Below are 19,106 nucleotides of genomic sequence, written 5' to 3' on the forward strand. Positions count from 1 at the left end.
AAGTCGAGGACTGCTCGTGTTTATTCCTAATAAAAGAATTCCCAACACTTTCAGCCCAATTCAGGTGGGTGAGAAGCACGGAAGACAAACAGGAGAAGCCGGGAGTGGGGAACGGTTTATTTTGATCCTGCTGGAGTTTAAACCTCCATTAAAAACCCAATAAATACAACCTAGAGTGAACCACCTTGTAACATTCAAGCATTTGTCAAATCTGCACGGATTTTTTTGGGGGGTGGGGGCTCTTAGGAACTGGGAGAGGAAGGCGGGGGCCTGGATTTCGACATGCCGAGGAAATTCTCCCTGGAATTTCAAGGGAGCAAATTACCTCCCCGGATTAAGAGTAACTCTCGGCTGTGCGAACGTGGAAGCCGGCTCCGCTAACCCACGTGGGAAAACCGGACCAAAACCGGGCGAGTGGGGAAGGCCCGGTTGTCGCCTGCCCCGGCATCTCCCGCCCGTGACACAAAGCCCGGCCTTCAGTGGTTGTGTGGCCGGCCTCGCCCTCGCCCGCGGCCGACGGGAGGGGCGTCCATGGTGGACCGGGGGTTCTTGATGGTTTCGTCCACAGAGACGATGAGGCAGGCGGCCTCGGAGGCGGCTGTCAGGGCGTTGATGCGCACGATGGCCGGCTCCCACACGCAGCCCGCAAAGTTGTCGGCGATGTCTTCGTTGTTCACGTCCACGCCGTACCAGGTGCCTCCCTGCAGGGCAGACAGAAGAGACCTGAAGCCGTCGGACACCTGCGTCCTCAGGGCCTGCCCTCCCTCCTCCCCCGCTTCTGGTCTCAGCGGTGGGGAAGGGCAGGCCTCCCTCTGGACCTGCGCAGGATATGTGCAGGCCGGGGGGGGGGGGGCTGGTGCAGGCAGAAGCTGCAACTGGATGGTCCCTGAAGGTACAGGGGCAGAAGTCCAGCAGAATCACAGAAGGTGGAAATGGCCGGGCAGTTTTAAAAACTTACGCAACACATTGTAACGTTGTTTGTGAACTGACCAGTGTCACTTAGCTGAGGGCACAGCAGAAAAGATGATAGGTAGGTAGGTAGATAGACAGACAAACTAGATAGATGATAGATTAGATAGATGATCCAATAGATTAGATGGATGATAGATTACATAGATGATAAATAGGATAGATAACTAGATGATAGATTAGATAGATGATAGATAGATAAGATATAGATGCTATAGTTAGTTAGTTAGATATAGATGATAGATTAGATAGATAAGATATAGATGATATAGATTAGTTAGTTAATTAGTTAGACAGATAAGATATAGATGATAGATTAGATAGATGGGATAGATAGATGATTGATATATATATATATATATATATATATATGATAGATAGATAGATAGATAGATAGGTAGGTAGGTAGGTAGGTACGTAGGTAGACAGACAGATAGGATGGATAACTAGATAGATTAGATAGATGATATATAGATAAGATAGATAAGATATAAATATAGTTAGTTAGATATAGATGATAGATTAGATAGATAGATAGATAGATAGATAGACAGACAGACAGACAGACAGACAGGATGGATAACTAGATAGATTAGATAGGATGATAGATAAGATATAAATATAGTTAGATATAGATGATAGATTAGATAGATAAGATATAGATGAGATATAGATGGCATAGATTAGATAGATAGATAGATAGATAGATAGATAGATAGATAGATAGATAGATAGATAGATAGATAGATAGATAGATAGATAGATAGACAGACAGACAGACAGACAGACAGACAGAAGATAGACACATACAGGCAGGAATGGATGGAAAACCTACACAGATACGTAGATAGGGATGGATGGCTGGATGGTCGACAGACAGCACCAAGCACCCCACAAACAAGCAACCTGTGTCCTGATGGATCAGGAGCCCCAACAATTCTCTCAAACAGTGGCCAGCTAACTAACTGGCAAGGAAGGTCACCAACCTGCCAGAAGGTGAACCTTCAGACGGAGTCCAGCTATCAGTAAGACAAGACTCGATGGAAAAAAGATTTACTGCCGTTTTTAGGCTGCCGATTCAAACCCTGGTCTTTTATGTCTGTTTGCCTCTGCTCCACCGAGTGTTAAATTTAAATATTTCAATTTTGCGTTCGAACGACGCAAAGGCCAGGATCACCGGGGGAACAGAGTAAATGTCAAGGTCCAGGGCTAGAAATCTGGAGAAACATTTTTTAAAAAAATATATATATATATATTTTTGCACAACTGAACGCTCACAGCCCGTCCCTCCCGGAAGCTCACCTGGGCGTGCTTGGCTCGGAGCTGGTTGAGGATGTTGGTGGCGTCGAAGCCGGCGTTGTCGCAAAGCTGCCGTGGGATAATCTCCAGGGCTTTGGCGTAGGCCCCGATCAGCAGCTGCTGCTTTCCCGGGATGGTCCTGGAATAATCTCGGAGGTATTTGGAGATTTCCATTTCTATCGCTCCCCCGCCGGCCACGACGGAGTCGTGCTGGGGAGGGAAAAAAAATCCAGATGGGCAAGTGGAACAGCCGGCCACCAGAAATCGTGGGCGCTCCATCACTGGAGGTTTTTAAGAAGAGGCTGGACAGTCACTTGTCTGAGATGGTGTAGGTTCTCCTGCTTGAGTGGGGGGCTGGACTAGAAGACCTCCAAGGTCCCTTCCAGCTCTCTTCTGTTCTCTTCTATTCTATTCCATTCTATTTTATTCTATTCTCATTCTATATCATTATTCTATTCTATTCTACTCTATTATTATATTCTATTATTATTCTATTCTATTATTATTCTATTCCATTATTATTATATTATTATATTATTATTTTATTCTATTCTAATTCTATTCTATTATTATTTTATTCTATTATTATTCTCTATTCTATTATTCTTCTATTCTATTCTATTCTATTCTATTCTATTCTATTCTATTCTATTCTATTCTATTCTATTCTATTCTATTCTATTCTATATTCCAATATTTATTCTATTCTATATCATTATTCCATTCCATTCTTTTCTATTCTGCCACAAAGAAGAGGGTGTCAAACTATTCTCCAAAGCACCAGAGGGAAGGACGAGAAACAAAGGTTGGAAACTGATCAAGGAGAGAAGCAACCTGGAATTAAGGAGAAACTTCCTGACAGTGAGGACAATTAACCAGTGGAACGGCTTGCCACCAGAAACCGTGGGTGCTCCATCACTGGAGGTTTTTAAGAAGAGGCTGGACAGTCACTTGTCTGAGACGGTATAGGTTCTCCTGCCTGAGCAGGGGCTGGACTAGAAGACCTCGAAGGTCCCTTCCAGCGCTATTCTATTCTAAGTGTTTCTTTGGGGGGGGCTGGAATTTGGCACCTGGCCAGCAGGACAAGGTCCATTGTCCCCCCCCGCCCTCCCCCTCCTCCCAAACCAGCCCACCCCCCAGCCCCCAGCAGAAGAACCGAAGGACACGTACCTTGATCGCCCTCCGGACGATCATGATGGCGTCGTGGAGGGAGCGCTCCGTCTCTTCCATGATCTGTTCCGCCCCGCCTCGCAGGATGATGGTGCAGGTTTTGGCCTTGGGGCAACCTGTGAAGAAGTTATACCTGCCCAGGAGAAAAAGAAAAAAAAAGTTTTGCTTTTTTTGATGACGCCCTTTCCCCCCGAAGCTTCTGTAGGGCGTCCCGTACTTTTTTCTGAAAAATTCCGTTACCTCCGGTCCAGGCAAAATTGCAAGTTGCCGGTCCCTCTAAGTCGCGTCCTTCAGGAACTGAATGTGGGTGTTGAGTCGGGCTCGTCCCCCCACCTGATCTACTGGAGATTCCAGGGAAGGTTGTAGTAGTAGTAGTACATCATCATCATCATCATCATCATCATTATTACATCTCTGTTGCTAAGCAAGACAGCTGTTAAGGGGGTTTTTGCCTCATTTTACGACCTTTCTTGGCACAGTTCTTAAGTGAGTCCCTGCAGTTGTTAAGTTGGTGACACGGCTGTTAAAGTGAATCTGGCTTTCCCATTGGCTTGGCTTGTCAGAAGGTGAATCACATCACACACACACACACACACACACACACATACACAGAGGGGCGCTGCAACCGTCATTAAGTACATGCCAGTTGCCAACTGTCTTTGAGTTTTGATCACATGGCCCTGGGGCTGCTGCCAGGGGCCTGAAGGGCGAAAAACTGTCTTTTTTTTTTTCACGGCCACTGTTAACTTCAAGTCACTAAAGGGATGGTTGTTGACGACCACCCAGAGTACAATTTTTCAGGTCCCAGCAAATTCCGGACGGCGCGGGTCATTTAAAGGCGGCATTCCTTCCAACGAACACGCCAGGACTCTTATTTCCTGGGAAAGCAAAACTGTTCACAGCACCCGCCACCGACAATCTGGGGTGGTAATAATAATAATAATAATAATAATAATAATAATAATAATAATAATAATAATAATAATAATAAAGTTGGAAAGGACCTTGGAGGTCATCTAGTCCAACCCCCTGCTCAGGCAGTAAACCCTATACCATTTCGGACAAATGGCTGTCCAGTCTCTTCTTAAAAACTTCCAGTGTTGGAGCATTCACAGCTTCTGGAGGCAGGTTGTTCCACTGGTTAATTGTTCTCACTGTCAGGAAGTTTCTCCTTAGTTCCAGGTTGCTTCTCTCCTTGGTTAGTTTCCATCCGTTACTTCTTCTCCTGCCTTCAGGAGCTTTGGAGAACAGCTTGACTCCCTCTTCTTTGGGGCAGCCCCTGAGATACTGGAAGGCTGCTATCATGTCACCTCTCGTCCGTCTCTTCGTTAAACTAGACATACCCAATTCCAGCAACCGTTCCTTATATGTTTTAGCCTCCAGTCCCCTGATCATCCTTGTTGCTCTTCTCTGCACTCTTTCTAGAGTCTCAACATCTTTTTTACATTGTGGTGACCAAAACTGGATGCAGGATTCCCAGTGTGGCCTTACCAAGGCTTTGTAAAGTGGTATTAACACTTCACGTGATGGAAGACACAGCTGGCGCCCTCTCCAGATGTTGTTGCAAATTCCCAGGACATCAGCCAGGTCTGCTTTCCAGAAAGCCACAGTCTACACCGGCTTCAATTTAGAAGCGGGAAGAAGGCCAGGAAGCCAAAATGCCATTTTAATCCCGGCAATCTTCTCGGAGGTTGCCGAATGAAGAGCAGGGATGCGCTGGGCTCATCCCGAGGGTCTTCCCGGCGCCTGAAGCCTCCCAGACAACTGCCCCCCCCCATCCCCTTACCTCTCCCCTCCAATCTGGGCCTCCTCAAAGAGCGCGCAGCGTCCAAGGACGTCGTCCGTGAGGGCGTTTGCGCTGGACTGGATGGATCCTCCGCAGGCCTGCCAGGAGAAAGAGCCCTCTTAGCGCGACGTCTACGCAGCCACAAGTCGTTCAGAAGCCCACCTGAGATCCCACAGCTGGGGTTTTTTTTTAACACTCCCACCTCTAGCAAGAGAAGAGAATATTGGTAGCCCAGGATTGAGTGGGGTGGAGGGAGGGGAGGGTCCCTGATGCTCTCTGAGCTAGGTGGTTTTCTTTGCAGACGTTTCAAGACCCAACTAGGGAATATCATCAGTGCTAGAAGGGAATGGGGTTTGAGAGGAGGAGGAGGGGGGGGAACTGTGGGGTCCTTGGTGCTCTCTGAGCTAGGTGGTTTTCTTGCAGACGTTTCATGACCCAACTAGGGAACATCATCAGTGCTAGAAGGAAGTGGGAGGAGGAGGAGGAGGAGGAGAGGACTGTGGGGGTGCTCTCTGAGTTTGATGGTTTTCCGGCAGATTTTTCATGACCCAACTAGGGAACATGATCAGTGCTAGAAGGGAGTGGGGGTTAAGAAAAAAAAAGAAAGAAAGAAAGAAAAAGAGAGAGAGAGAGAGAGAGAGAGAGAAAGAAAGAGGAGGAGGAAGAAGGAGAAGGAGAAGGAGAAGGAGAAGGAGAAGGAGAAGGAGAAGGTCTTCTTCTTCTTCTTCTTCTTCTTCTTCTTCTTCTTCTTCTTCTTCTTCTTCTTCTTCTTCTTCTTCTTCTTCTTCTTCTTCTTCTTCTAGAAGAAGAAGAAGAAGAAGAAGAAGAAGAAGAAGAAGAAGAAGAAGAAGAAGAAGAAGAAGAAGAAGAAGAAGAAGAAGAAGAAGAAGAAAGAAAGAATCTAGTCTGCTTCAGGTGTGGAGCAAGGTCTGAAGTTCACCAAAGGACCGAAGAAGAAGAAGAAGAAGAAGAAGAAGAAGAAGAAGAAGAAGAAAGAAAGAATCTAGTCTGCTTCAGGTGTGGAGCAAGGTCTGAAGTTCACCAAAGGACCCTTCCAGGAATTTCCAAACAGTGCTAGAAGGGAGTGAGGTTTAGGTTTAGGAGGAGGACGACGACTGTGGGGTCCTGGGTGCTCTCTGAGCTTGGTTGTTTTCTTACAGACGTTTCATCACCCAACTAGGGAACATCATCAGTGCTACAATGAAACATCTGCGAGAAAACAAGCTATCTCAACAGTCCACCAAGGCCTCCAGTCGTCGTCCTCTTCTTCCTTCTTCCTGGACCACTAGTGGGGACCCCTGTGGGAAAGCCCTGCACAACTACACTGTGTGTCAACGGAGAGTCTGTTCCCCCCTCCCTCCGATTCAGACTCGGTCATTTTCCCGTCGGTCTACGGGGAACCCCGGATGTCCAGAAGAGAAGGACCCATACCATCATGGTCCTCTTCAGATCCTCTTCGGGGACCCGGCCAGCGCAGAACATGTCCCGGTCTGCGAAGTACTGAGTAGCCACGTCTCCGATGGGCAGTTTGGACAGGATCACTTTGGCCCCGGATTTGTGGAGCTTATCCAGCTTGTCATATAAAATGTTCCACTCGGCGTCCACGATGGCCTGGTAGTCCTGTAGAGGCAGATCCAAAAGGCTGGGATTATCTAACCACAAGACAACGGATCATGGTTTTGGCGCGCAACAGACCAGCTTTTGATTGTGGTTGAAAAGAAGGAAGTGGGTTATTTCAAATAACATATACAATAATAGAGGGAGATCTATTTGACGATCTAAAAGCACTGATATGGAAGCCTAGTTGGCAAAGAAAGAAAGCCCGAATAAGGTTGAGGAAAAGTGGGGTTTTGACTTATTAGAGGGGATTTTATATTATTAATTAGAGGGTTTAAAGGGAGAAGCTGAGATAAGGGGAATTCTGGTCCTGAGATTCAAAACACTTGGAAATTAGTTGAAAATAAGGACTGTATCTGTTTAATATTTAAAAATTTGACCTAAAAGGAAAAAGAAAATTAACTATTATGAGTATGTTTGATTTATTGATTAACCCAGGCAATATACATAATGGTTTTGATTTGTTAAAGGGGATATTGTATTATTTAGTAGATGATTTAATATGGGGGGGAAATAGATAACTCTTAGGAAATAGAACGAGATTACATTCAAATAGATAAAATGTGTATTTTGGATATCAAATTTTGTTATGAATTGAGACAAGGGAAATCATGGTTACCTAAAGCCCTCAAATCACAAATATCAAAGGTTAAATGGGAATATTGACGAGAAATAACAGGATATGGATTGTTTATGAAGATTGAATGTAATTAAGATATGTATAAGCTAAACAATTATTGATAAATGCAATAATGATGTTTTTATTGAGTTGATGTAATAAGAACTCTACTAGCTTGAATACGAGACAGTAAATGTTAAGAGAAAAAGAGAAGAAATATCTGATGTTGTAACCTGAGATTTGCACTAAAGATTTTGTTATCGAACTATTGATTAACCCAGTCACCACGTTGCTTTTTAAATACTTTAAATGTAAAATTGGAAAATTAATAATATATTATTAAAAAAAAAAGAAGTGGGGATAATTGATGTGGCGATAGCAAGCGCTACAGGCAGTCCTTGACTTAACAATCATTCGTTTAGTGACCGTTCAGTTACGACAGCGGTGAAAAAGGTGATTTATCACCGTTTTTCATCCTCACGACCGTCGGATCATCCCCAGGGTCTTGTGATTTACCTTTGGACACTTGGAAACTGACTTGTATTTATGACAGTTGCACTGTCCCGGGGTCATGTGATCCCTTTCAACGCCGTACAATGGGGCAAAACTCACTGAACGAATGTCTCGCTTAACGGCAGAAAGTTTGGGCTCAATTGTGGTCGTTAAGTCGAGGACTACCAATACAGTAATAATAATAATGACGAGGAGGAGGATGGCGTTTTCCTAGAGCACCCCTCCTCCTTTTGGGGTGGCCTTGTGGCCTTCAGCTGCTGGACCAGTATTTCATTTCTTAAAAGAAATGTTTAAGTGATGGGAGTTGGGCCTTAGAACAATAGGGAAAAAGCTGGAATTAAGGAGGAAGTTCCTAACAGTGAGGACAATTAACCAGTGGAACAGCTTGCCACCAGAAATCATGGGCGCTCCATCACTGGAGGTTTTTAAGACAGTCACTTGTCTGAGATGGTATAGGTCAGGGGTGGGCAACCTTGGCTCTTTTATGACTTGTGGACTTCAACTCCCAGGCTTGGTGCTTGGTGCTGTCTGGCTCAGGAATTCTGGGAGTTGAAGTCCACGAGTCATAAAAGAGCCAAGGTTGCCTATCCCTGGTATAGGTTCTCCTACTTGAGCAGGGGGCTGGACTAGAAGACCTCCAAGGTCCCTTCCAGCTATGCTCTATTCTATTATAGATCTATTCTATTCTATTTTCCTTTATTCTATTCCTATTCTATTCTATTCTATCTTTTCATATTCTATTCTATTCTATTTTCCAATATTTATTCTATTCTATTCTTATTTCTATTCTATTCTTATTTCTATTCTATTCTTATTTCTATTCTATTCTTATTTCTATTCTATTCTATATTCTACTCTACTCTACTCTACTTTCCAATATTTACTCTATTCTATTCTATTCTATTCTATTCTATTCTATTCTATTCTATTCTATTCTATTCTATTCTATTCTTCATTCTACTCTACTCTATTCTATTCCCAATTTTACCCATTTTAAGATGTGTGGACTTCAACTCCCATGCTGGCTGAGGAATTCTGGGGGATGAAGCCCACACATCTTAAAATGGTTACGCTGAGGAACCCTGGCTTAGGTACAACAGCCGTGTCCAGCCAAGATGTCCATCAACACAAAGCCTCCGAGACTCTCAGCCCACACCCCCTTTCTGCACAGCTTCCTCTGCCCTATCTGCACAGCTTCCTCTGTCCAACCCCTCCACCACCCCCCCAAGGAAGAGACCAGGCCTCACCGCCACATTCTGGACTCGGATTTCCGCGTTGTCCTTCTCGGCTTTCAGCTCCAACTCAATGTTCAGCAGGGCGATCTTGGGCGACTCGTACTTCTTGGGCTGCATCTCGAACCCGGCGTAGGAGAAGGTTTTCTTGAAGGCCACTCCAGCCACCAGCTGGGAATCCTGCGGAAAGACCAAATTGCTTAGGGGGGTGGGGGAGCTTCCCAAAACATCTGGCTAAGTCCTGCAATTCGCAAGACTCTAGAGCTTAACCCTTCCAAACAGCGTTTTCCCAACTTTTGAGAGGAGGGGGTGAGACTTCCAAGTCCCAGAATCCTCGGGGAGCGCGACGCTGGCTGGGGAATTCTGGGGGTTGAAGTCCAGAAGTCCTAAAGGGGCCCTAGCTCACCACCTGGATAGAAGCTTGGCCCGAATTTTGGGCGGCTTCGTTTATTGAACACATCAAGAAACGCCCGGGACCATCCCGGACCGTCCCCCACTCCGGAAGCTCACCTCCAACGCTCCGCCTTGCACCTTCTTGATGCCGATCATTTTGATCTGCAGCAGCTCGTCCAGCATCATGACCGCGTCCACCACCATCTTGGCGAAGAACTCCTTTTGCTGGGAAATCAGCTTGGAGCTCAAAGCGGTGCTGGCGCACTTCTCCAGCAGGCCCATCAGCTCTCTGTTGGGGGGGGACGATGACGAGATTGGAGAAAACAAAGGAAGAGGGACGCTATGCATGGTTTATGACTTGTGGACTTCGACTCCCAGAATTCCTCAGCCAGGCACGCTGGCCAAGGAATTCTGGGAGTTGAAGTCCACTCCTCTTAAAGTCTACAGCAGGGGTCTTCAAACTCGGCCCTTTGATGACTTGTGAACTTCAACTCCCAGAATCCCTCAGCCAGCGTGCTTGGCTGAGGAATTCTGGGAGTTGAAGTCCACTCCTCTTAAAGTCTATATCAGGGTCTCCCAACTTGGCCCTTATATGACTCGTGGACTTCAACTCCCAGAATCCCTCAGCCAGTGTGCCTAGCTGAGGAATGCTGGGAGTTGAAGTCCACTCCTCTTAAAGTCTACAGCAGGGGTCTTCCAACTTGGCTCTTTGATGACTTGTGGACTTCAACTCCCAGAATTCCTCAGCCAGGCACGCTGGATGAGGAATTCTGGGAGTTGAAGTCCACTCCTCTTAAAGTCTATATCAGGGGTCTTCCAACTTGGCCCTTGTATGACTCGTGGACTTCAACTCCCAGAATTCCTCAGCCAGGCACGCTGGCTGAGGAATTCTGGGAGTTGAAGTCCACGAATCATAAAGTGGCCAAGCTTGGGGACCCCTGCTTTAGGCCAGCCCGGGCTGAGGCAGCTCTAATTCTCAATTACAGCTAGTCCTCGACATACGACCACAACAGAACCCCACATTCACGTCGCTAAGCGAGACCTTTGCTCCGCCAGCTCTGCTCCATTTGGCCACCTTTCTCGCCACGCCGCATCCCCGCCGTTGTTCAGTTAGGTAACGCGGTGGTCGATCCGGTTTATCCCGTGGATAAATATTTATGGGATCTCAGAACAGGCAGATGATGCAAAGCATACATCCTCAGAGGCAAAGGAGCTCTGGCTAATTTAGGGAATGGAGTTGGGGTTACTTCTGGCCCCCGTTTTCCATCAGACTCCAAAAGGGAGGAATGAGTAATAGGGCAACCATCGAGGAGAGAAATCTCTCCCGGAAATCCAGAGTACGGATCAGCTTGGGGAAGGCCAGATTTAAATATATTTCTCCCCCCCCTCGCCAAGGATTGTTCTAGTAACAGAACAGACTATGGAGTTCCTCTCTCTGGGTGTCAACTGCATTTCATCCATCCCGCTCGTTCGAGAATTGATTTTTCCCCGCAAACAGAATCGCAAAAGAGACCGAGCCCCTTACCCCTGGTCTGTCTTCTTGATTGTGACGGCAATCTTCCTGATCTTATCCACTGCCTGCCGAAGGAAAAAAAAGAAAAGGTCAATCCATACTCCAAAGCCCCTGAAGGCAGGACAAGAAGCAGCAGATGGAAACTAACCAAAGAGAGAAGCAACCTGGAACTAAGGAGAAACTTCCTGACAGTGAGAACAATTAACCAGTGGAACAACCTGCCTCCAGAAGCGGTGAATGCTCCAACACTGGAAGTTTTTAAGAAGAGACTGGACAGCCATTTGTCCGAAATGGTACAGGGTTTCCTGCCTGAGCAGGGGGTTGGACTAGATGACCTCCGAGGTCCCGCCCAACATTATTATTACTATATTATTATTATTATTATTATTATTATTATTATTATTATTATTATTATTAATAATAATAATAATAATAAAATTTCCCTTTTCTCCCAGTACACAACAGGTAGAATTGTGGAGCCACAAGTTGCAAGGTGTGGCAGCAGCCAAAAAAGTCGACGCAGCCCTAGGCTGCATCAACAGAGGGACAGACTCAAGATCATATGAACTCTTAGTACTGCTTTATAAGGCCTTGGTAAGAGCAAATGGGGAATCCTGCATTCAGTTTTGGTCGCCACGATGTAAAAAAGATGTTGAGACTCTAGAAAGAGGGCAGAGAAGAGCAACAAAGATGACTAGGAGACTGGAGGCTAAAACATATAAGGAATGGTTGTTGGAATTGGGGATGTCTAGTTTAATGAAGAGAAGGATGAGGGGGGACAGGATAGCAGCGTTCCAGTATCTCAGGGGCTGCCCCAAAGAAGAGGGAGCTCTTCTCCAGAGTGCCTGAAGGCAGGATAAGAAGCAACAGATGGAAACTCACCAAGGAGAGAAGCAACCTGGAACTAAGGAGAAACTTCCTGACATTGAGAACAATTAACCAGTGGAACAACCTGCCTCCAGAAGCTGTGAATTCTCCAACACTGGAAGTTTTAAGAAGAGACTGGACAGCCATTGGTCTGGAATGGTATAGGGTTTCCTGCTTGAGCAGGGGGTTGGACTAGATGACCTGCATGGTCCCTACCAGCTGTTTTTCTAGAATTCTGTAAGGGTCTCCTGCTTGAGCAGGGGGTTGGACTAGAGCAGAGCCCCCCCCCCAACCTTTTGGGCACCAGGGACCGGTTCCGTGGAGAGATTTTTCCGCGGACCGGAAGGTGCGTGGTTTTGTGTGCTGCCTGCATCCCATGGATGAGGCTTTGCTTGTTTGTGTGGCATGCCGTGGCCTAGTACCGGTCCATGGACCGGGGGTTTGCAGACCCCTGGACTAGATGACCTCCAAGATCCCTTTCCAATCCAATTATACTATTTTCCTGAGTAAGCCTTCACCCTGTGTTCTCCAAAGCACCTGAAGGCAGGACCAGAAGCAACGGATGGAAACCAATCAAGGAGAGAAGCAACCTGGAATTGAGGAGAAACTTCCTGACAGTGAGGACAATTAACCAGTGGAACTGCTTGCCACCAGAAGTTGTGGGTGCCCCGTCACTGGAGGTTTTTAAGAAGAGACTGGGCAGCCATCTGTCTGAAATGGTACTATGGGGCTTCCTGCCTGAGCAGGGGGTTGGACTAGATGACCTCCGAGGTCCTTTCCAAGTCGGTTATTCTGTTACCTGCATCAATTAACCAGTGGAACTACTTGCCTCCAGATGTTACGGATGCTCTATCATTGGAGCTTTTCAAGGAAGACTGGACGGCCGCTTGTCTGAGATGGTAGAGGGTCTCCTTCTACTTTCTGGAGACCTCCTATCATCTCCTTATTCTTACATTCCTTCGATCAGTGGACCCCAACCTTTTGGGCACTAGGGACCGGTTCCATGGAGAAAGGTTTTACCGCAAAAACCGCTTCACCTGCTGCCTGCATCCCGCAGATGGGACTTCGCTTGCTTGCTTGCGCAGAGCAGTTTCTGCCACTGCTGCGGACTGGTGTCGGTCCACAGATCGGGGATTTGGGGACCCCTGCATTAGATCAAACAGTCTTCCGGAGGGCAAACAGGAGCACCAGGGTCTTCTAGCTTACCAGTTGTGTGGCCGTGCGGAAAGCCCGGATGATGATCTGGGGGTGAAGGCCTTCCTCCACGTAGGGCTTGATTTGCTTTAAGAATTCGGCCGCCAGGAGAGTCACCGACGTGGTGCCGTCCCCGACCTGGGAAGGAAAAGTCTCGGAATAAGAGGAAGGGCTTTCCTGGGTCAGCTGAGCAGCGAAACTCCCACTTTTCTTCCTCTGGGGACAGGGGTCTTCAAATTTGGCCCTTTGATGACTTGTGGACTTCAACTCCCAGAATTCCACACTGGATGAGGAATTCTGAGAGTTGAAGTCCACTCCTCTTAAAGTCTATATCAGGGGTCTTCCAAGTTGGCCCTTTGATGACTTGTGGACTTCAACTCCCAGAATTCCTCAGCCAGGCACGCTGCGCTAAGGGATTCTGGGAATTGAAGTCCACTCCTCTTAAAGTCTACATCAGGGGTCTTAAAACTTGGCCCTTTGATGACTGGTGGACTTCAACTCCCAGAATTCCTCAGCCAGGCACGCTGGCTGAGGAATTCTGGGAGTTGAAGTCCACTCCTCTTAAAGTCTATACTAGGGGTCTTCAAACGTGGCCCTTTGATGACTTGTGGATGTCAACTCCCAGAATTCCTCAGCCAGGCACGCTGGCTAAGGAATTCTGGGAGTTGAGGTCCACTCCTCTTAAAGTTTATAGCAGGGGTCTTCAAACTTGGCCCTTGGATGACTTGTGGACTTCAACTCCCAGAATTCCTCAGCCAGGAATTCTGGGAGTTGTAGTCCACAAGTCATCCAAGGGCCAAGTTTGAAGACCCCTGCTCGGGAGAATGGGAGTGTTCTGTCCCAGCCTATGTGAGTCCTTGTTAACTCACCAGGACAAACCCCCTCTTTTAATGAGTAGGCTGGCAATGCAGGAAAAACCAACCCCTTTTATTAATTAGCTACAGACCTGCAAAATGTCCCAACAGCCAAAGCAACCAAAACACGATTCAAACGGAGAATTGTTCACAGGCAAGGCAAACAGAATCTGATTCCATGAAACTTGAGTCTTTTGCAATCGGTTGCCTTCAGCAACCAGCATCGCCCACACCTTCCCTTTTTATTCTGCAGCCCCCAAGGCGTGGCTTCTCAATGCCTTCTCCTCCTGCCTTGGAGTCGCCCCATGGCCTCCCTCTGTCCTGCTCTGGTTGCCTCTCTGTGTTTGCCAGCGTCTGTGATGTCTTCCAGCTGTGAGTCCTCAGGGTCTGACTCGGCTTCCCCGCACAGCTGGGTCTCAGCCTGAGCACCAGTCCTGAAGCTCATCAGAGCCTTCCTCCTCCTCTGATGGCTCTCCAGGCCCCTCTTCCTCCTCCTCCTCGGATTCCCGGGACTCAGCTGCCGGGTCCACTGGCCGGCACGGAATCACAACAGGAAGTCTCTCCGCTGTCTCTCAGTGGGGCACTTCCTTCACTTTGCAGAGGCCTTGGGGAACCCCCTGGAATGCCCCCCCTCCACTTCTCTCAAAGGTGCTGTTCAAAAGGCTACTGGACTTTGTTAAGTACTGAAATGAATGAGATTTATTGACTAATTTGTTATTTACATGAGTATATGGAAAGTTGTTTAATAATAGAGTAATTATTAAGATTTAATATGCAAACCCGGACTGCTAGACTTGCTGAAGCGATGTTATTTTGTGGGATTAATCCCACTTTTGTGTTACCCCTTTCCCCTGGTCTAGCCTTTTTGTATGTTTCCCGTTGTCTTATCCTTTTTGGCCCTATCCCTTTATTACCTCTATAAAACTCAATAAAAATATTTTTTAAAAAAAGGCTACTGGACTTTGTTGGGGTTTCCCCCTCCCCTGAAAACATTTCACTTCTCATCCAAGATGCTTCATCCGTTCTGATAAAGGACCCATCCTTCCATCCGGTCCCCTCCCGCCCTCAGAACGGATGAAGCTTCTTGGAGGAGAAGCAAAATGTTTTCTCCTTCTTCTTCCTCAAGGAAAAAAACAAAAGAAAACAAAAAAACAGCCCAGTTGCCTTTTGAAGAAAACATTCATCAGGACAATGGATGACGGAGAACCTGCATAGACACCCACCCACCCACCCCTCAGTTGTGTGTCCCCTTTCCCCCAAGCCCACCTCTGCATCCTGGGACTTGGCAATATCCACCAGCGTCTTCGCAGCAGGGTGGACCACGTCGAGAAGCTTCAGGATGGTGGCGCCGTCATTGGAAATGGTCGCTTTGCCTGCAAAGATGGACAGTTGTTGGGACTCCAGAAAGAGTGCAGAGAAGAGCAACAAAGATGATCAGGGGACTGGAGGCTAAAACACATAAGGAACGGTTGCTGGAATTGGGAATGTTTAGTTTAATGAAGAGAAGGACGAGGGGGGACATGATAGCAGTCTTCCAGTATCTCAGGGGTTGCCCCAAAGAAGAGGGAGTCAAGCTATTCTCCAAAGCGCCTGAGGGCAGGACGAGAAGCAACGGATGGAAATTAATCAAGGAGAGAAGCAACCTAGAACTAAGGAGAAACTTCCTGACAGTGAGGACAATTAACCAGTGGAACAACCTGCCTCCAGAAGCGGTGAATGCTCCAACACTGGAGGTTTTTAAGAAGAGACTGGACAGCCATTTGTCTGAAATGGTGTAGGGTTTCCTGCCTGAGCAGGGGGTTGGACTAGATGACCTCCAAGGTCCCTTCCAACTTTATTATTGTTGTTGTTGTTGTTGTTATTGTTATTATTATTTGTCAGATCTGTATACAGAAGACTATTGGATGTATTGGGACATTTGAGTAAAATCCGAACAACGAAAGAGGAGCCTGTCAGGATGAGACCCATGTAGTCCGACCCACGTAGGTCCACAAGGCTTAAAACCCACCCAATGTGGAAACCCCTGACCTCCTGGCAATGGTGGGTTCCCTGTCAGCACCAGCCTCACCTCTGTCGTCCACAATGAGTTTGTCCATGCCCCGGGGGCCCAGCGTGGTCCGCACGGCTTCCGCAATCACTTGGCAAGCGCTGATGTTACTAACCAGCTGCGGGATGCCTTGGGAAGTGTCCGTGCCTTCCTTCAACAGGATAACAGGTGTGGGCTGCAGGTAAAAGAAGGTTGGGTCAGAGGTCAGGGATCGCAGCAACACATTGGATTGCACGCACAAGGAAATTGTTATCCAGTTATTTCTGGCATGGAAAAGGCAGAAAGCTGAAGAGTAGAGTAATGATAAGAATAGAATAATGATAATGGAATAGAATATAATGTTAAGAATAGAATAGAATAATGATAATGGAATAGAATATAGAGTAATGTTAAGAATAGAATGATAACAGAATAGAGTAATGATAAGAATAGAGTAGAATATAGAACAGAATAGAATATAGAATATATAAAAGAATAGAATAGACTAGAGATAGGATAGAATGATAGAATAATAATAGAATAATAATAGAATGAATAGAATAAAATAGAATAATGATAGAATAAGAATAGAATAAGAATAATAAGAATAGAATATAAGGATAGAATAGAATAAGAATAGAGTAATGATAGAATAATAGAATAACAATAGAATGATAGAATATAGAATAGAATGATAGAATAGAATAGGAATAATGAATAGAATATAGAACAGATTAGAATATAGAATAGAGTAGATAATAGAATAGAATATAGAGCAATCTTAAGAATAGAATAATGATAAGAATAGAATATAATATAGAACAGAATAGAAAGTAGAGAATAGAGAATAGAATAGAACAGAACAGGAGCTGGAAGGGACTTTGGAGGTCTGCTAGTCCAGCCCCCTGCTCAGGCAGCTTGGTAAAAACAACAGTGATGTCTTAAGGCAGTGGTTCTCAACCTGTGGGTCGGGACCCCATTTGGGGTCGATCGACCATTTCACGGGGGTCGCCAAGCAAGGCTGTCCGCCATTTTTTTTGTCTGCCATTTTTTTTGTCCGCCATTTTTTTCCCCTTTTCTGGCGGGTGCCTTACCTCCCTTGGGCTGGGCCAGCTGGTGGTCGGCCTGCTCCGTCTCTGCCACTTGCCAGCTACGCCTCGGCCGGCGCAGGGGGCGGCGCTCCCGGGCAGGGAAAGTCCTCGACTTACGACCGGTTGGGTAGTCCTCGACTTACGACCGGTTTAGTCCTCGACTTACGACCGGTTAGGGTCGCGGTATTAAAAAGGCTGAGAACCACTGTCTTAAGGGATGTACACATAGTCCTCAACTTACGGCCACAACGGAGCCTCAAATACCTGTTGCCCAAGTGAAACATTTGCTAAGGGCGTTTTGCCCCGTCTGACCATCTTTCTTGCCGGTCGCTAAGCGAACCAATGCAGTTGTTCAATGAACCACAAGCTGGTTAAGTGAACATGGCTTCCCCATCATCAACACTGAGTCAGTTGCCAAGGGTCTGAATTTGGATCGCCTGACGAGATGAGGATGCCGCCAACGGCCGCAAGCGTGAAAGGCGGCCCCGAGTCCCCTTTTTCCAGGGCCCTTCTGACTTTGAACGGTCACTAAATGAACCCGTTGCAATGTCGAGGACTGCCTGGATTGTGTTTATCTACTGTTGAAAGAAGCCCAGGCAGTGAGATGGGGCAGGACATAAATTAAAACTATAAATTAAAACATATCAAGGAGAGAAGCAACCTGGTGGAACTAAGGAGAAACTTCCTGACAGTTAGAACAATTAACCAGTGGAACAACCTGCCACCAGAAGCTGTGAATGCTCCAACACTGGAAGTTTTTAAGAAGAGACTGGACAGCCATTTGTCTGAAATGGTATAGGGTTTGCTGCCTGAGCAGGGGGCTGGACTAGATGCCCTCCAAGGTCCCTTCCAACTTGATTATTATTATAAAAAAATTAAAATTTTACAAATAGGGGAGGGGCGCTGCCTCTTCTGCACACCCATCCCGTGCATCACAGGATAAGAGGCCTCGTAACGTCTTCACACGTGCACTCGTCCACAATACCTGTAGGTTAGGTCTCGTTTGGGGGGCAAATGCCCTTTATTCCCTCTGGGACTACGCCTCCCACAAGGCCTCGCGGCGAGGCAGCCATTCGGCTAACGGAGCCGGCTGCCGCAGAGCATGCCGGGAGTTTTAGTCTCCGGGGTTCCAGCCCTGACCGCGTGCAGCCCGTTGGGCTTTAAGCTCCGGCTCGAGGGAGGCCTTTGTACGTTACAGGAGCGCAGCCGCCGGCGAGGCTCCCGCGTCGGCCTCCCGCCCACCGGCGACCCATCCCGGCTTCCCATCAATACCGGCTCCTTCTCGCCGAGAAGCCTCTCCCGAGGAGGAGAAGGCCACCCGCGAGGAGAACGACGCCCGCCCCGCGGCGGATGGCGGCGGATAAACGCGGCTCCGCCACCGCTTTCCCCCTCACTCACCATCATCTTGGCGGCGGCCCTGGTTAAACGCTCCCTCCCCCAGGATGCACCGCGGTCGCCTAGAAACTTCGCGGGGGCCGGGCCAAAGGAAAGGGCGGGGCTGCAAGGGGAAGTACGGCGCGAGTCTCATAGAGAGAAGAAAAAGGAAGAGTCCTCCTCCCGCGGGCGCTTCGGAGTTCATATTTAAACCTTTTTTTTTGCTTCCTTTCCAGGCATATTTTTTTTTCTTTTACAATAAAGGAGAAATTTAATTATTCTTGAAAATAGTGGGGATTTTTGGCCGAGGCGGTAGCAAAAGGGTGGCTTGCATTAATCCGTTATTCGCTTGGGCGTGGTTTCTCAATGTCAGCATCTTTGAAACGGGCGGACTACAACTCCCAGAATTCCCCAGCCAGCTTGCTTAGGGTTTTTAGAGCAGGGTTTCTTAAACTTTTTGCTTTCGTGACCCTTTCCCTTTGATAAAAATGAGGGGGGACCCTCCAAGGAGTTTTTCTTTGTAGGGGTTGTATTTATCGATAGTTACCCTATTAAAAATTAAAACGGAGGCGTTTGGGAGAATGCTTGT

At 47.0% G+C, this 19,106-nt stretch overlaps 1 protein-coding gene across 1 annotated transcript; it reads right to left on the bottom strand.

The window, feature by feature from the left end:
• Positions 1-235: 235 nt before the first annotated feature.
• Positions 236-18,585, bottom strand: CCT7 (chaperonin containing TCP1 subunit 7). The gene is made up of 12 exons (XM_015825895.1): positions 18,542-18,585; positions 16,095-16,248; positions 15,293-15,399; positions 13,185-13,310; positions 11,124-11,176; positions 9,716-9,887; positions 9,221-9,385; positions 6,656-6,844; positions 5,225-5,322; positions 3,439-3,571; positions 2,272-2,478; positions 236-701 (listed from the first exon to the last, which is right to left on the bottom strand). Exons 1-12 carry the CDS (start codon positions 18,545-18,547, stop codon positions 477-479), a joined length of 1,635 nt encoding a protein of 544 aa, XP_015681381.1. The 5' UTR covers positions 18,548-18,585; the 3' UTR covers positions 236-476.
• Between the last annotated feature and the right edge of the window lie 521 nt (positions 18,586-19,106).

Source organism: Protobothrops mucrosquamatus, unplaced genomic scaffold, assembly GCF_001527695.2.
Source record: "Protobothrops mucrosquamatus isolate PMUCROS unplaced genomic scaffold, P.Mucros_1.0 scaffold2871, whole genome shotgun sequence".
Lineage (NCBI taxonomy): Eukaryota > Metazoa > Chordata > Lepidosauria > Squamata > Viperidae > Protobothrops > Protobothrops mucrosquamatus.